This window comes from Heteronotia binoei, chromosome 1 (assembly GCF_032191835.1).
Source record: "Heteronotia binoei isolate CCM8104 ecotype False Entrance Well chromosome 1, APGP_CSIRO_Hbin_v1, whole genome shotgun sequence".
Lineage (NCBI taxonomy): Eukaryota > Metazoa > Chordata > Lepidosauria > Squamata > Gekkonidae > Heteronotia > Heteronotia binoei.
The window spans coordinates 61,786,971-61,800,579 of record NC_083223.1 but is presented as its reverse complement, the minus strand read 5'-3'; the positions used below and the strand labels follow the sequence as shown (position 1 = coordinate 61,800,579).

The window sequence follows — 13,609 nt, the reverse complement described above, 5'->3', positions numbered from 1 at the left end:
GATAATTTTAGATCTCCTGCTTTAAGGCCATTTCACTTTTACGTTGTGTTTCCCAAAATGCCAAAAGCATGGTACATAAAAAGGTCATCTAGAGTTCCACTTAGACTTGTTTGCTTCAGACACACTTAACAAATTGTAGCATATAGAATATATCTTCCAAGAACAGTCATTTCAAGATTGTTAAGAGATCTATAATTATTCATCATCATATTAGAAACTAGGCTAATGGAGAGGAGGGTGCTTGCTGGTAAACCAGTCTACTAATACCTTATAGAAACTTAGCTGATGATACAATGAAGCAATTTAAAATATTTTCTGAGAAACTGTATCAATTGGATAATACTAATGTCATGCCTATTACAGAAGTTTTAAAGGAAAAGCCCTATCTTATTACCTCTGTTATATAATTCTGTTAAACAATTAAAAACCTAATAAGGCTCCAAGATGGGATGGTCTGACTTCAACATTTTATAAAACAAATTTCAATAGCTATTCTCCTGTAATCGCAAAAAAAGCTCTTTATAGAGGAATGTAACAAGGACATACACTCCCACCATTTGTCTTTGTTCTAATAAAAGAACCTCTGGCAATAGTAATTTAAAACAATAAAAAATACCTGGAGTGCCCTTTGGGAAATAAGTGTCTAAATTATATTTATATGCAGATAATATTGCTTTGATTTCAAACAGGCCAGTGGAATCTATTAACAAAAAGGATGAAATCCCTAAACTTAGGATATAAAGTTAATTTCTATCAATTAAAATGGTTAGATGTATATGCAGTGCTTGTAAAAGTAGCAACTCTAAGCTCTGTTTTATTTCATGGAAGAATCAACTTGTACAATATCTTTCAGTCTGGATTCAACAAAATATCTTTAGAGGAGCTTAATCATCATAATTTTCTTAAAATCAAACAGGATTTTTTTTTTGGGGGGGGGAACACTACCTTTATCCTAGATGGGTAGGACTGTGAATATCAAAATCAATATTCTTTTCTTCCAAAACTCCTTTTCCTATTCATTAATATACCACTGAAATTAACTTCCTGGTATTTTTTTCACTTTGGAAAAAGATAATAAGAGATTTAGCCTGGTTAAATAAACCTCCTGAAATTTCTTTTGAAGTGTTCATGCAGCTAGCTACTAAGGGAGACCTTGGTGTACTAAACTGGAAATTACAGAGCTATTAAGAAGAGCCCTGCTGGATCAGGGTGGGAAGGTAATGGCTGGGTATTAGGAAAAAAATTTTTACACTGAGAGTTGTTCAACAGTGGAATCAGCTACTGAGGGAGGGGGTGAGCTCCCCCTCAGTGGCAGTCTATAAGGAGTGGCTGCATAAACACTTGTCGGGGATGCTCTGGGGTGAACCTACATTGAGCAGGGGGTTGGACTAGATGGCCAGTATGGCCCCTTCCAACTCTGTGGTTATAAGAATAGTCCATCTAATCTAGCACCCTGTCTTACACAATGATCAACCAGTTCCCTCTGGATGGCCAACAACACGGCATAGATGCCAAGACCTTCCCTTGATGTTACCTCCTGGCTCTGGGATTCAGTGGCTTAGTATCTCTGAATGTGAAGGTTCCCCTCAGTCAGCATAGCTAGGAGCCATTGACAGATTCATGAAGGATAAGTCTATCAAATCCTCTTTTAAAACTGTTTATCGCTGTGGCCATCACAACATCCTATGGCAGCAAATTCCATATTTTAATCACTCTGTGTAAAGTAGAATTTCCTAGTAAAAAAATCTGATCTCAAGGAATGTATTCTCATAGATACAGGCATATCCATTTTATATTAATTTTCAGATAATCGGCTGAAAGAGCTAATTTGGTTTCAGAGTATTCCTATAAGAGCAGTACTTCTTGAATGATACCAGGTAAAAATATTTATTGAGTCCTGGATTCTTTCCATTAACATCTGTTTTTTAATGAGAAATCATAACAAATCGAGGTTCAAGGTGATTTTAGTGTGTGGTGAAAGAGGTGTAGATCCGTTTTTACTCTAGGTAATTTACTCTACCTAGTTAGTAATGAGTAGGTTTTGAGTTACCTTTAAATTGGGTGATAGACAACCCTACCCCTTGTTTCATTTGTTTTTCAAATTAGACACCCACTGAATACTCCAACAGGAAAATGTAATTGCTTAAATTCTAAAACTTCGTTCAAGGAGATAATCAATACAGACAATAAGTTTAGAGGATCTACTGAAAATATCTATGGTCTTTCATTGGAAAATATAGAAGTATCTTTTAGTTATCAAAATAAATGGAAGAGAAAAATGGAAATGGTTACTAAACATTGCTTTGTGTAGACTTACATCCACAAGGTTAAAATACAATTTTCTAATGTGTTTATTTCAGTGGCAATTTACTCCACATAGGTTGGCTATTATGACTGGAAACGCGCAAGAGTGTTTTTGGAGATGTGAATCATCTGGTATCATCATATCTTTTGGTGCTGCTGAAAAAGAGAATTCAGGGATTTTTGGAATTTGCTTTATAAATGATATGTTAAATATTAGTCTACCTCATGATCCAGTTATATTGCTGGGCTATGTTAAAGATAATGTCACTCTCGCGTATTTAGAACTTGTGCTAACCCTTCTTGCAGCTGCTAAACTAATTCTTGCTGCTAGATTCTCCAGATCCAAAAGACTGGTAAAATGTGTTTAGAAACATGTATTGCTTATTAAATTAACTTGTCAAGAACATTAAGAAATTCTTGATATTTCAAAATTAAGTTTTTGGAACACTGGGCTATATTCTAGAATGATAAAGCTATGGAAGAAACTGCCCGTATTTGCATAAATTACTCTGAGCAATCTCTATAAGCTATTTATTATCTCGAGGGATTACAAAATATTATAAATCATTATTATTAAAACAGCAATAGCAGCTCTATCTCTATTATGATATGTTAATAATATTATAATAAAATATTATAAATCATTATTATTAAAACAGCAATAATAGCTCTATCTCTATTATGATATGTTAATAATATATTCTTTCTGTATTTCATAAAATGAACAGCTTATAGTTAACAAGCTGACTATTTATACTCTGCTTGTCTCACTGAATTATGGATCAAGTTATTCTTTGTTTATAGTCTGGGTCTTGCTGAATCAACATTAGAAATGTGTTTATGTTTATATTATATGAAACCTTCATTCTGCATATAATTTCTGAAAGTCTAATTTCTTAAATAAGACTGAAATATGTTCTACATCTCAATACCATTACATAAATAAATGTGGCCAGTTTTTTGTTTTGTTTTATCCCCTGTCTTGATGTGGAAGTGATCTTCCAACTATATTTACCAGGCTCAGAAGGCAGCTGAGGAAGCAAAACACATGTTAAAATCTTTTCTCCTATTTCAGGGTCTGTGTCTGTCTGGAACGTAAGCAAAGGCTGGGACTGGTTATCTGACAGCCACAAAGCCTTCAGCTTCAAGCTAGTCAGTGACATGGGAAGATGTAGCAACCTAAAACACAAAAGAAAGGCATTGTTGTTGTTTTTTAAAAACCCACTTTAAATTGGTACAGAGAACAAAACAAGCAGAAACTAGATTCTCTTTGTTGCTGTAATTCCCCCCACCCCCAAACGATCTTTGTCTAAAGATGCATTCAGCACAGAACCTCCAGTATTACAATAAAGCAGACTGTACAGTTTCTTTAAAGGACAGCTGATCCTGACTATGGCTAGTTTATAATGTATAGGAACACAGAAAGGAGATACACACAGTGGGCAGATTACACCACGGAATTTATACAGGTGCCATGTTTAGTGCTGAAATCACATCTCTTAGGTTGAAAAGTTCAGGTCTTCCTCAGAGAGATACTTATTTATAGTCCACCTTTGAGATTCAACAAGGATTACAAAATTTACCAATGCAATAAGAACAAAATAAGACTTACGAACTATAGTAAGACTGGAATATGAAGATACAAAATGGAATTAAAAACAGAATAAACCATGACAAATGCAGAAACTGGATTTTGGCATTCTTGCAAATTACATCCAAGTTGGGGGGTGGGGGTAAGAAGGAAAAACAGTGAAGAACAAAACAATGCAAGCCAAATTACTGGTATTATATGCTACCTCAACAAGATGAAGACTTGGATCACATCACTGTTTTATGTTAATTCAGCAACTGGGAGAGCATATAATAGTGCCTTCCATATATAGATTTTGCTCTACCTTCTCTCCCCAGCTGTAACAATTGTGAGGGTTGTTTTTTGCTTCCACAAACATGCTAAATTCCAAGTTTGATGTATGTGACTTTCCAGGGCTTTCCCCTTGACTCCAGTTCAAAGGGGAAATGGTGGAGCGGCTTAAAGGCATTCACATAAAGAGGGATGGCCACAAACTGCAATTTGTATCAGTTCATGACCTCTGCTTTCTGCTAAAAGCAGAGGAGAGCAGAAAGCAAGCCATTTAAACCCCTGTTTTATGCTCTCTGCTGTTTTTCATAGGGAGCAGAAAGCAGGGGTTTTCCTGCAAAAAGTGGTGGGGAGCAGAAAGCAAGTCATTTGAACCCCTTCGTTCTGTTCCCCGCCACTCAGCTGTTCTTTGTGAAGAGCAGAAAGGAGAGGTTTAAATGACTCAGAATGATTTAAACCCCTGCTTTCTGTTCTTCATGAACTGCTAAAAACTGCATTAAAATTTGTGGAAGTTCATGGTAGCTCTTCAGTTTGTGAACATCACTTTGTAAACCACAAACTGGCCAAAGTCATCAAGAACCCTTTTTTTGTGTGTGTGTTTGTGTGTGTTGTTTGTGGTTTCTGTGTGTGTTGTTTGTGTGTTGCTTGTTTGTGCCCATCCCTACAATCTGGGCAAGGGCACAGCTAAGTTCTGCCTTCAAAAGGGAAAACTAAGCACTGAATTTCCCCCAAGACTTTTCTAAAGGGAAAAGGGCAAATTTGCTGGACAACAGGTAACCTTTTTGGTGTTTATTTTTCTCCTTTAAAAATTCTAAGAGGTTTTGGCTCTAAAATTCCTGGGTAGGAATCTACATTCTGAACAGAATCATTAGGGTCATGAAACCCGATGTATATCTCCATAACCCTGAGCATTAGATGAATCTTATTTAAAATTAAATTGTCAAATATATTCCTTTAAAAAACCTGAACAATTGTAATCATATTAGGTTATCAAAACGTAATCATATTGGGTTATCTTTTCTTCAGCAGACAATCTGTGAAAATGTGGTTATTTTTGTACAAATCAAATCTTACCTGTTCCCAGCTAAATCCAGGACATGAAGTTCTGTGGCTTGTGATATCTCAGAAGGAATCCTAGATAACCGGTTGTCCCGTAACGAAAATACATTTAGACTGCAACACCCACCAATCTGTTTTATGGAGAGGAAGGAGACTTATTGCTGCACCAACATATTTTTAATGAGGTAAGCTTGTAAGAGATGAATACCATTAATACTAAGTCGCCCAATAAGATGCTAGAATACACCTAGTTTCACAGTCAGTAGTTGCTTCCACTACTGATCCTTGTTCTAATGTACTTTCAGCTGTTTCTGTGTAATATGCACCTTTTTTAAGACAGTGTTTTTAGTATTTTCTGGATTGGTTTGTATAGAGAATCAGAACTTGTCAGTTTAAAACAAAGAGAATTATATTACATTTCTTAATAGCTGGTCCGACAGCACCACTACTTCCTTTCATTAGGCTTCCCAAACTCATTTCTTCTTCCCACACATCATGGCTAATCAAATGCTCAGGAATGCCTTCATATAATGTGGGCGCAGTTTTGAAACAGAATGAACAAACCTACAAGCTTCAGATGCCATGTCAGTTAAAAGCACTTGCCTTGTGAGTTCACTGTACCTGAACTGCAGGTGACTAATTAGCAACTACTTGTACTCATCAATCACCTGAAAGTTTCCTACATGGTAAGTATTGAGACGACTGTTTACACTGTCCTTGCAAACAATACCCTCAGTATATAAATAAGCAATGAGTTGTATAAAAAGACCTTTATCATCAGTGGAAGGGTTCCCCTGATTTCACCAATTCTCACCTTCCACTGCAGGACCTGACTTTGGGACTCCGAAGGGTCCCATTACCATCAGGAGACACATTTAGGGAAATTTAGTAAACATCAGTAGGAGAGGGGGAGCAGAAAAGTTCTGTTCCACTGGTCGAAATGCCTTTGATTTGTTGAAGTCAGCCCTTCAGATCCAACCATAATAGACATATATAAATATCACTGCTACTTATTTACTTTTAAAATGCTGCTGATAACATGAACTCCATTTAAATCAACAACACAAGGAGAGAGAGATACTCCTTCTTTATTTGTGTTTTATAAGTTGGAAAGAAATAGTGTCAATTCCTAAGGCACCCTAGACAGATCAACTTAGATGTTAGGTTCCACTTAATTAAACTTTTATTCAAACCAAACACATGAGGCATACATCTTTTAAGTTACTGAGTATCCTGCTTTATCTTTTTCCTGTTATATCAGTTTCTACTGTAGACCATCGCTTAATATTTAGCTATGTTAAACAGCATATCATGAACTTTAAAACAAGGGGTTGCAGTCAGATATTCTTGAGTCAAAATAAATCAGGAGTTAGCTGTTTCAGATCCACCTAGGGACATCCAAACAGACCCAAACCACTCCCATATTCCAGAAGTAATGGAAATTTACATCCTGGGATTATGGGAGAGTTTCTGGCTCCAGGAGCCAAGGGGGAGAGAGAAAGGGAGTCAACATCAGAAGCCAGGTCTATAATATAGGAAATAATGGCTCTTTAAAGGGACTGGAGATTCTAACAGCTGTTTGGCAATACCTGCTTCCTCTTCTCTCTCCCACCCCCCTTTGCTTCTGCTGCCATGGAGGGATGGGGTAATGGCAGATAATTGCTAAAATGCCCCTAACTTTTCAAGACCCCTCCCCCCCAATACCTGGGAAACAAATTCTAGAAAAGTAGTCTCTTGAAATTTCAGGACAACAAAGCAAGCCCTATCCCAAATCTGGATCCAAAATTAAGCCAGAATTTTTTTGAAGTTCACACTCTTATTGAACAACCAGATTCTATGCCTTTGAAGACAATGCAAGACTCCAGTAAGTCAAGCCTTTGCAAGATATATAGGTATATAACACACAATACTACCATCATTACATTTCCATCCCCCAAACTCAAACCATCATTTCCACCGTAGTTGTCACCAATGCCAATCACCAGTTGGAATGAAGAATGCATTCCTTCAAGGAGTACACAATCCTTTAATCCATAAACCACCAAGCCTTGGTTCAGGCTCTACAGTTACTTCAAATGATTCATTATGGGAGCCAATTCAAATTTGGTTGAAATTAGTTTTCTTTTTTTACTGTATTAAAAGCAACCCTTTTCACCTCAAATAGTATCTCTTTCACCACATTTTCATATTTGCAACTTTTGCTTATAAATATCCAAAGTCTTTATTTCCTTATACAACAAATGCTTTCCTTCTTATATTCATGCAAGGGGTTGATTAGTACTGAAAGAGTGATCAGAATGATTATATATTATATTTTAAGGTACCAACCCTTCCCAGTGGTGAGCAACCATGCACTAAAATTTCTGTAAGTGCTCTGACAATTTCACAGGATGTGAGGTGCTATAACAAAAGTATCCATTGTCTGTTTAATTGGTGTGTCTCTAAAATGAAAAACAAAACAAAAACTGAGAACAATTAGTCTGGTCAGTGAATGTTAGATGAGCTGGCAAATGATGCCCTGCTGTACACCAGAAGTGCTTGCTTTGAACAATTCTGTTTTAGGAACGTAAGCGGAATGAGTTTTGGCCATGCAGCCTTCTTGAGAGCATCCCACCCATTTTAAGCTGGAAACTCCCAGATTTCAGGGGAAAGGGACAATGGAAGTGCAGCGGTGGAGCCAGCCAGTTTGAATCATGCATCAAAAGCAGTCGGATGAAAGGAACTAGTGCAACTGTGGACAGAACAATACTTACAAGGTTTACAAGAGTTTACCTGACTCAATTTTCCAAGCAGCTAACAATTAAAAAAAACACAAGAGACAGTTGTTTGATTTCAACATTCACTATTTATATGGACCGGACAGTACTATGCACACACATAAAATATCCATGCTGAAACAGATTTTTTTTCCCCTCAAGAACTTAATATGTCTATTAAATTTACTTGGCTGAACATTAGTGCAGGGAGGGCTTCAGAAATTTTATACTGGACAGCTGACCTCCTGTTCACTCACCACATATTCTACTCATTTGGAACCTAACACAGAGTGAGTTTGTACTGATCACAATGATATATCAACATTTGGGGTAGTAAGTCCATGGTAAAAAGTTTATCTTACCACAAGACCAGATAATAAGACAACCCATTTTCCCTGGGCTAAGTTTACATGCATCCCGCAGTAAATTACAAAGTACTACCCATGGGGTAAGAATCCTACTCTGCGCTTTTTGCAAGGCCACAAACAGATAATTAAGATATGCCTTTATATAGTTTCTTTATAACTTCTTTCTTATGAGAAATTTGTGCTGGATTGTGTCATTTTATTATTGTTTCTAAATGTCCATGAAAATACCACATTCTCAAAGGCTAGATCAACATGGCACACTTGGAGTACACCAATTTTGGTGGTTTGTAGTAAAACTATGGTGATGTGTGGTGAATTATATGGACCTATGAAACACTCTCTAATTTATCAGGTTAATAAGGAAAGTCCATAGTCTATATGAACAGGAATGTGGTCTACGTCAAGAACTACAGATTCCTCTTTTGAAAGTTACTTACAGAGATTCTTAAGGATGAATCTTAGATAATCATATTAAACTTAAAACTGTGTCTAGAAGTAAGATGCACTAAAACTTCTTTTAATTTCAGTTTTTTAAAGCATGAACCCAAAACTCTAAAAGCTCAGAAAGGAAAACACACAACAGTTTTGCATGTTAATTTAGATCACAATTAAAATTAAAATAGTGTCTAATTTTTAAAAAAAATGACTTCATGGCCAGAACATTTTACTTTTGTGCAAACAGCCACAGACAATGGCAGTAAAGAAAGTTTGCAGAAACATTTACCTCCATAAAACAATTAACAGAGAACAATTATTAAACAGGTTTTTTTTTCTCCAGGATTTAAAACATCTACCCCATGCTTGTGAAAACTGCAAAAACAGAGCTCAAGGATAATGACAGTACAGAAAGAAGCAGCAACAAATACTAAATAGTGTGAATTAAAAATCATGCAGACTTGTGTGCCATATTTCTTTTGTTGTTACCATGTCAAAGGTACGCTGTTCACGTTATTTTTGACACTGTTCCACTAGCCATAACAGCGAGTTCCTCAAGCAGGTCTCTGAAGAAGCAACATATAAGCTTACTAAATGTTCTCTATGTATTTATTTGTTCTTCACTCTTCTCTATAATGGAGACCCAAAGTGGCTCAACAACATTCTCCCCTCCTACATTTTATTTTCAGAACAACCCTGTGAGGCAGGATGGGCTGAGATGACGTGACTGGGTCCAAAGATATCCATTGAGTGTCCATGGCAGAGTGGGGATTCAAACCTGGTTCTCCCAGATTCTAGTCCAACACTCTAACCATTATACCACACTGGTGGTGAATGGTGAATTATTTCATTAATAGGAATAATAAAACTAGTTGCATATACAGTGCAATCCTATGCAGAGTTACTCCAGTTGAAGTCAACTGAGTAGGACTAACTCCAACACTTTTAAGTCTTCCAACAGCAGACCCATTCCATTTAAAAAGTCATTGTTTTTATATAAAGGTATTGTCATTTCCATATAACTAAGTACAGCAATTTTACAGTATGGAAAAAGTACCAATGTCAAAACTATGGAAAGGTAGGGGAAGAAATATTTAAATCTGATTGGTGCAGTGAAATGCAAGAAAGGAGTGGCATTTCACAAGGGCATTTTATATCATATTCAAAATATATCTGTTCCCTGTTCAGGTCGCACATCTGGAAGGATTTCACAGGTTGACAATACTTTTAACAGGCACAATTCATCTTATTGGCTTTTAGCCTCAAAGACTTTCACAGTCTGGGACCAGGGTACCTTCAGGACTGTCTGGGCATTTAGGTCATTATCACAGGCCCTGCTTTTGGCTCACCTATTTTCAAAATGATGTGGGCATGGCAACCCGAAACAGAGCCTTCTCCACTGTGGCATCTTGAATACGGAATTCCACTGAATAGCAGTTTATTATTGTCTGAGGTGCCATGTGAGGCCTTTCCCCCCCTCCCTTTTCCAGGCTCTTAATATGTCTTAATGTTGATTACTTATGTAATGGTTAGCTGCATATTGACTCACTGCATGCGCTTTTATGCTGGTTTTCCCCCTACTTTATGGTATTTTTGGTTACTCTGTTCTGCTACAGTGTAAATTTTATCCAGAAGGAGTTTTTTGATGGCAGAAGAGGTTCTTTACACCAGGAAAATTCTCCCATCAGTAGGAGACACAACCCAATGTTCAATTACTTTGGCAACCTTATAAACAACCACTCATATTCAGTGTTTGATGAAACACTACATCTAACTATAGCCTGTAATAGGCAGATATATTAGATCTATTGTTTCATCTGAATATGAAATATTAAGCACACACAGTTCCTTGGATACCAAGGCTTATTCAGTTAGTATCCTTCATTGTATTTGCATTGCCCCTGAAGGGGTTTTGTTTTAGGGTTCACAACTGTAGCATGTAGATTGCTCCTACCAGCTTTTACCTACTGAGAAACAAGAAAATACAGACTACCAACACATTTTCACCTGTAATGCAAGAATGTAGGTTTACTGCCAAACTCTGAATGGAAAAACATATCTCCTGCCCCCATCCTGGATAAACTACTCATTTGTGAAAGATGGCCCAAGGAAACAGGTAGCAATCTAAAAGCTCACAGATGTGTTCATTCCACACCTGTAACAAGAAAGCATTTTTAAACAGCCTCAGAGATTTAATGCTAGAGCTCTCATACTCCTGGGTATTTCATACCATCGGAACTTTTCTATTTCTTGGCCCCATGCCAAGAGTTCAATGGCATGCATGCTCTTTGTTTCTGCTGAGATTCAAAATAGGCTGGACTGAAGGAACCTGACTGCACAGTGCCTGCTGAAATCCACCCACTAATTCCTGTATGTCAAACCCCTTTGCTATTAAAGCAACCGAAACCCACTTCCTTTGAGAACTCACCTGTCAGAATTGTGCCAGGGTTCCTAACACTTTACAGTAGAGGTTCTCATTATTACACTTTGTCATATTTCTGTAGGTAGCACTGATTACTATGATTAGCTGCAACACAGCCTGAATAGCTGGTTTATGTAACACCAAACACAGTGCACATATTTCACCAGCCGATGGGATCTCAAGCTTTGAACCAACCATTTATGTCATAATGAACTTACTGGTGGTGGTGAGAACTAGCCAATATGTGGAGTCCACACAGTGAACCAGATGCTCCAACTCCCCAACAGTTCAAATTAGCATTCAGTTTAGCTCCTGTGTTGCTAATGTACAGAACACTGGTGACACGTGACGTTATGCAATACTATAGACAAGAATGGCATTAAGGCCTACACTACTACCTTCTTGTCCACTGCTGCTTGCTTCTTTACTCCAGAGAGGAGGGAAAACCTCTCCAAACTTTTTTGGGGGGGAGCGGGAGGGGGGGAGTGAACAGAATATATACTACAGTACAGACTATAGCAGCACTTGTATTTAATTGAAGGGTATGGATGGACAAGGAAGAAAAGACGAACGGGAGCTAAGGCTAAGCATTCTTTTCCAGGATAGAAGCAACACATGCTATGCTCTCCCTTACAAAGTTTGGTAACAAGAAAGCAAGTTATTTGAAAATCCAAGGGAGCCAAACTCCAGAATCTTCCTTGCCTTCTCCCAACACAGCAAGTATTTGGCTGAACATGCAGTTATATTACTTCTGCATTCAGACCAAGTTTGTAAGGAACAGGAGATAAGATAAACTACAGATTGGGAAATATCCAGTTTAAAGCTCATCTCTGCCCATGAACTATCAGGGGTGGCCAAGGGTAGCTCTCCAGATGTTATTTGTCTACAACTCCCATCAGCCCCAGCCATTGGCCATACTGGCTGGGGCTGATGGGAGTTGTAAGCAAAAAACATCTGGAGAGCTACCCTTGGCCACCCCTGAGGTGGTTTTAGGCAAATCTCTCAGACTCTGTTGCAGGAACCACCACAGTGATGTACACTGCACAGTTGTTCCAAGGAGTGCAAATACAAACTGCTAGCAAGCACTCTGAAAATGTTATATAAATGCTTATTACTTCTACTTCCAACTGTAATCCTGTCATGCACTGGGCTACAGAGATGCGGGGCCAAAAAATTTCTGAAAATATTTCCACTGTGATGTTTCCATGGGACACCTACTTTTTCTAAAAATCCACTGCTGCATAAAAACAATGAATGGGTGCACCATCAATACAATATCAGGCAAGCTTGGCAATTTCAAACTCATAGTGAATGTTTTTCATGTACACATCATTAGAAATTATGAGAGAATTTACATGTATGTTTTATTCAACTGTATACTGAAGGGGGTACAAATACATGCTGTATAATTCAAATAAAAATGAAATTATAAATTTATCTAGTTAGATTTAATTTAATCTGCCCATCCAAAACTAAAATTCTCATCCATAGGTCTCTTCTCAGATAGTGGAACTGATACTGTAACCACTAATATGATATGGAACTAACCAGTAATGCAAATGATGCTATGGGAAATGACAGTAAAACAGGTACACAGTAACCTCTGTGGAACAGAGTTAAATTTGGTTGGCCCAAGTGAGTGGACATAAGATCATAAGAGAAGCCATGCTGGATTAGGCCAAAAGCCCATCTAGTCCAACACTCTGTCACAAAATGGCCAAAAAACCAGGTGCTATCTGGAGGTCCACCAGAGGGCCAGGACATTAGAAGCCCTCCCACTGTTCCTCCACAAGCACCAAGAATACAGAGCATCACTTGCCCCAGACAGAAAATTCCATCTATACCTTGTGGCTAATAGCCACTGATGGACCTCTGCTCCATCTGTTTGTCCAATCCCCTCTTGAAACTGTCTATGCTTGGAGCTGCCACCACCTCCTGTGGCAATGAATTCCATGTGTTAATCACTCTTTGGGTGAAAAAGTACTTCCTTTTATTCATTCTAACCCACTGCTCAGCAATTTCATTTAGTACCCACAAGTTCTTGTATTGTGAGAAAGGGGGAAAAGTACTTCTTTCTCTGCCTTCTCTATCCCATGCATAATCTTGTAAACCTCTATCATGTCACCCCTCAGTCGTCGTTTCTCCAAGCTAAAGAGCCCCAAACACTTTAACCTTTCCTCAAAGGGAAAGTGTTCCAACCCTTTAATCATTCTAATTGACCTTTTCTGCACCTTTTCCAATACTATATCTTTGTTGAGGTTTGGTGACCAGAATTGTACATAGTACTCCAGATGGGGTTGCACCATTGATTTATACAAGGGCATTATGATACTGGCTGGCTGATTTGTTTTCAATTTCCTTCCAAATAATCCCCAGCATAGTGTTGGCCTTTTTTATTGCAGTTGCA

General features: G+C 37.8%; 1 protein-coding gene across 3 annotated transcripts in view; it reads right to left on the bottom strand.

Moving 5' to 3' along the window:
* Positions 1–13,609, bottom strand: part of LRRC1 (leucine rich repeat containing 1) — a 123,741-nt gene that overhangs the window by 38,512 nt on the left and 71,620 nt on the right. For all 3 annotated transcript variants that reach the window (XM_060235138.1, XM_060235153.1, XM_060235145.1), the window contains exons 11-12: positions 5,237–5,352; positions 3,320–3,483 (exon numbers count right to left, since the gene is read on the bottom strand). In XM_060235138.1, the coding sequence (XP_060091121.1) occupies positions 3,320–3,483; positions 5,237–5,352 (280 nt within the window). The remainder of the gene's footprint in view (positions 1–3,319; positions 3,484–5,236; positions 5,353–13,609) is intronic.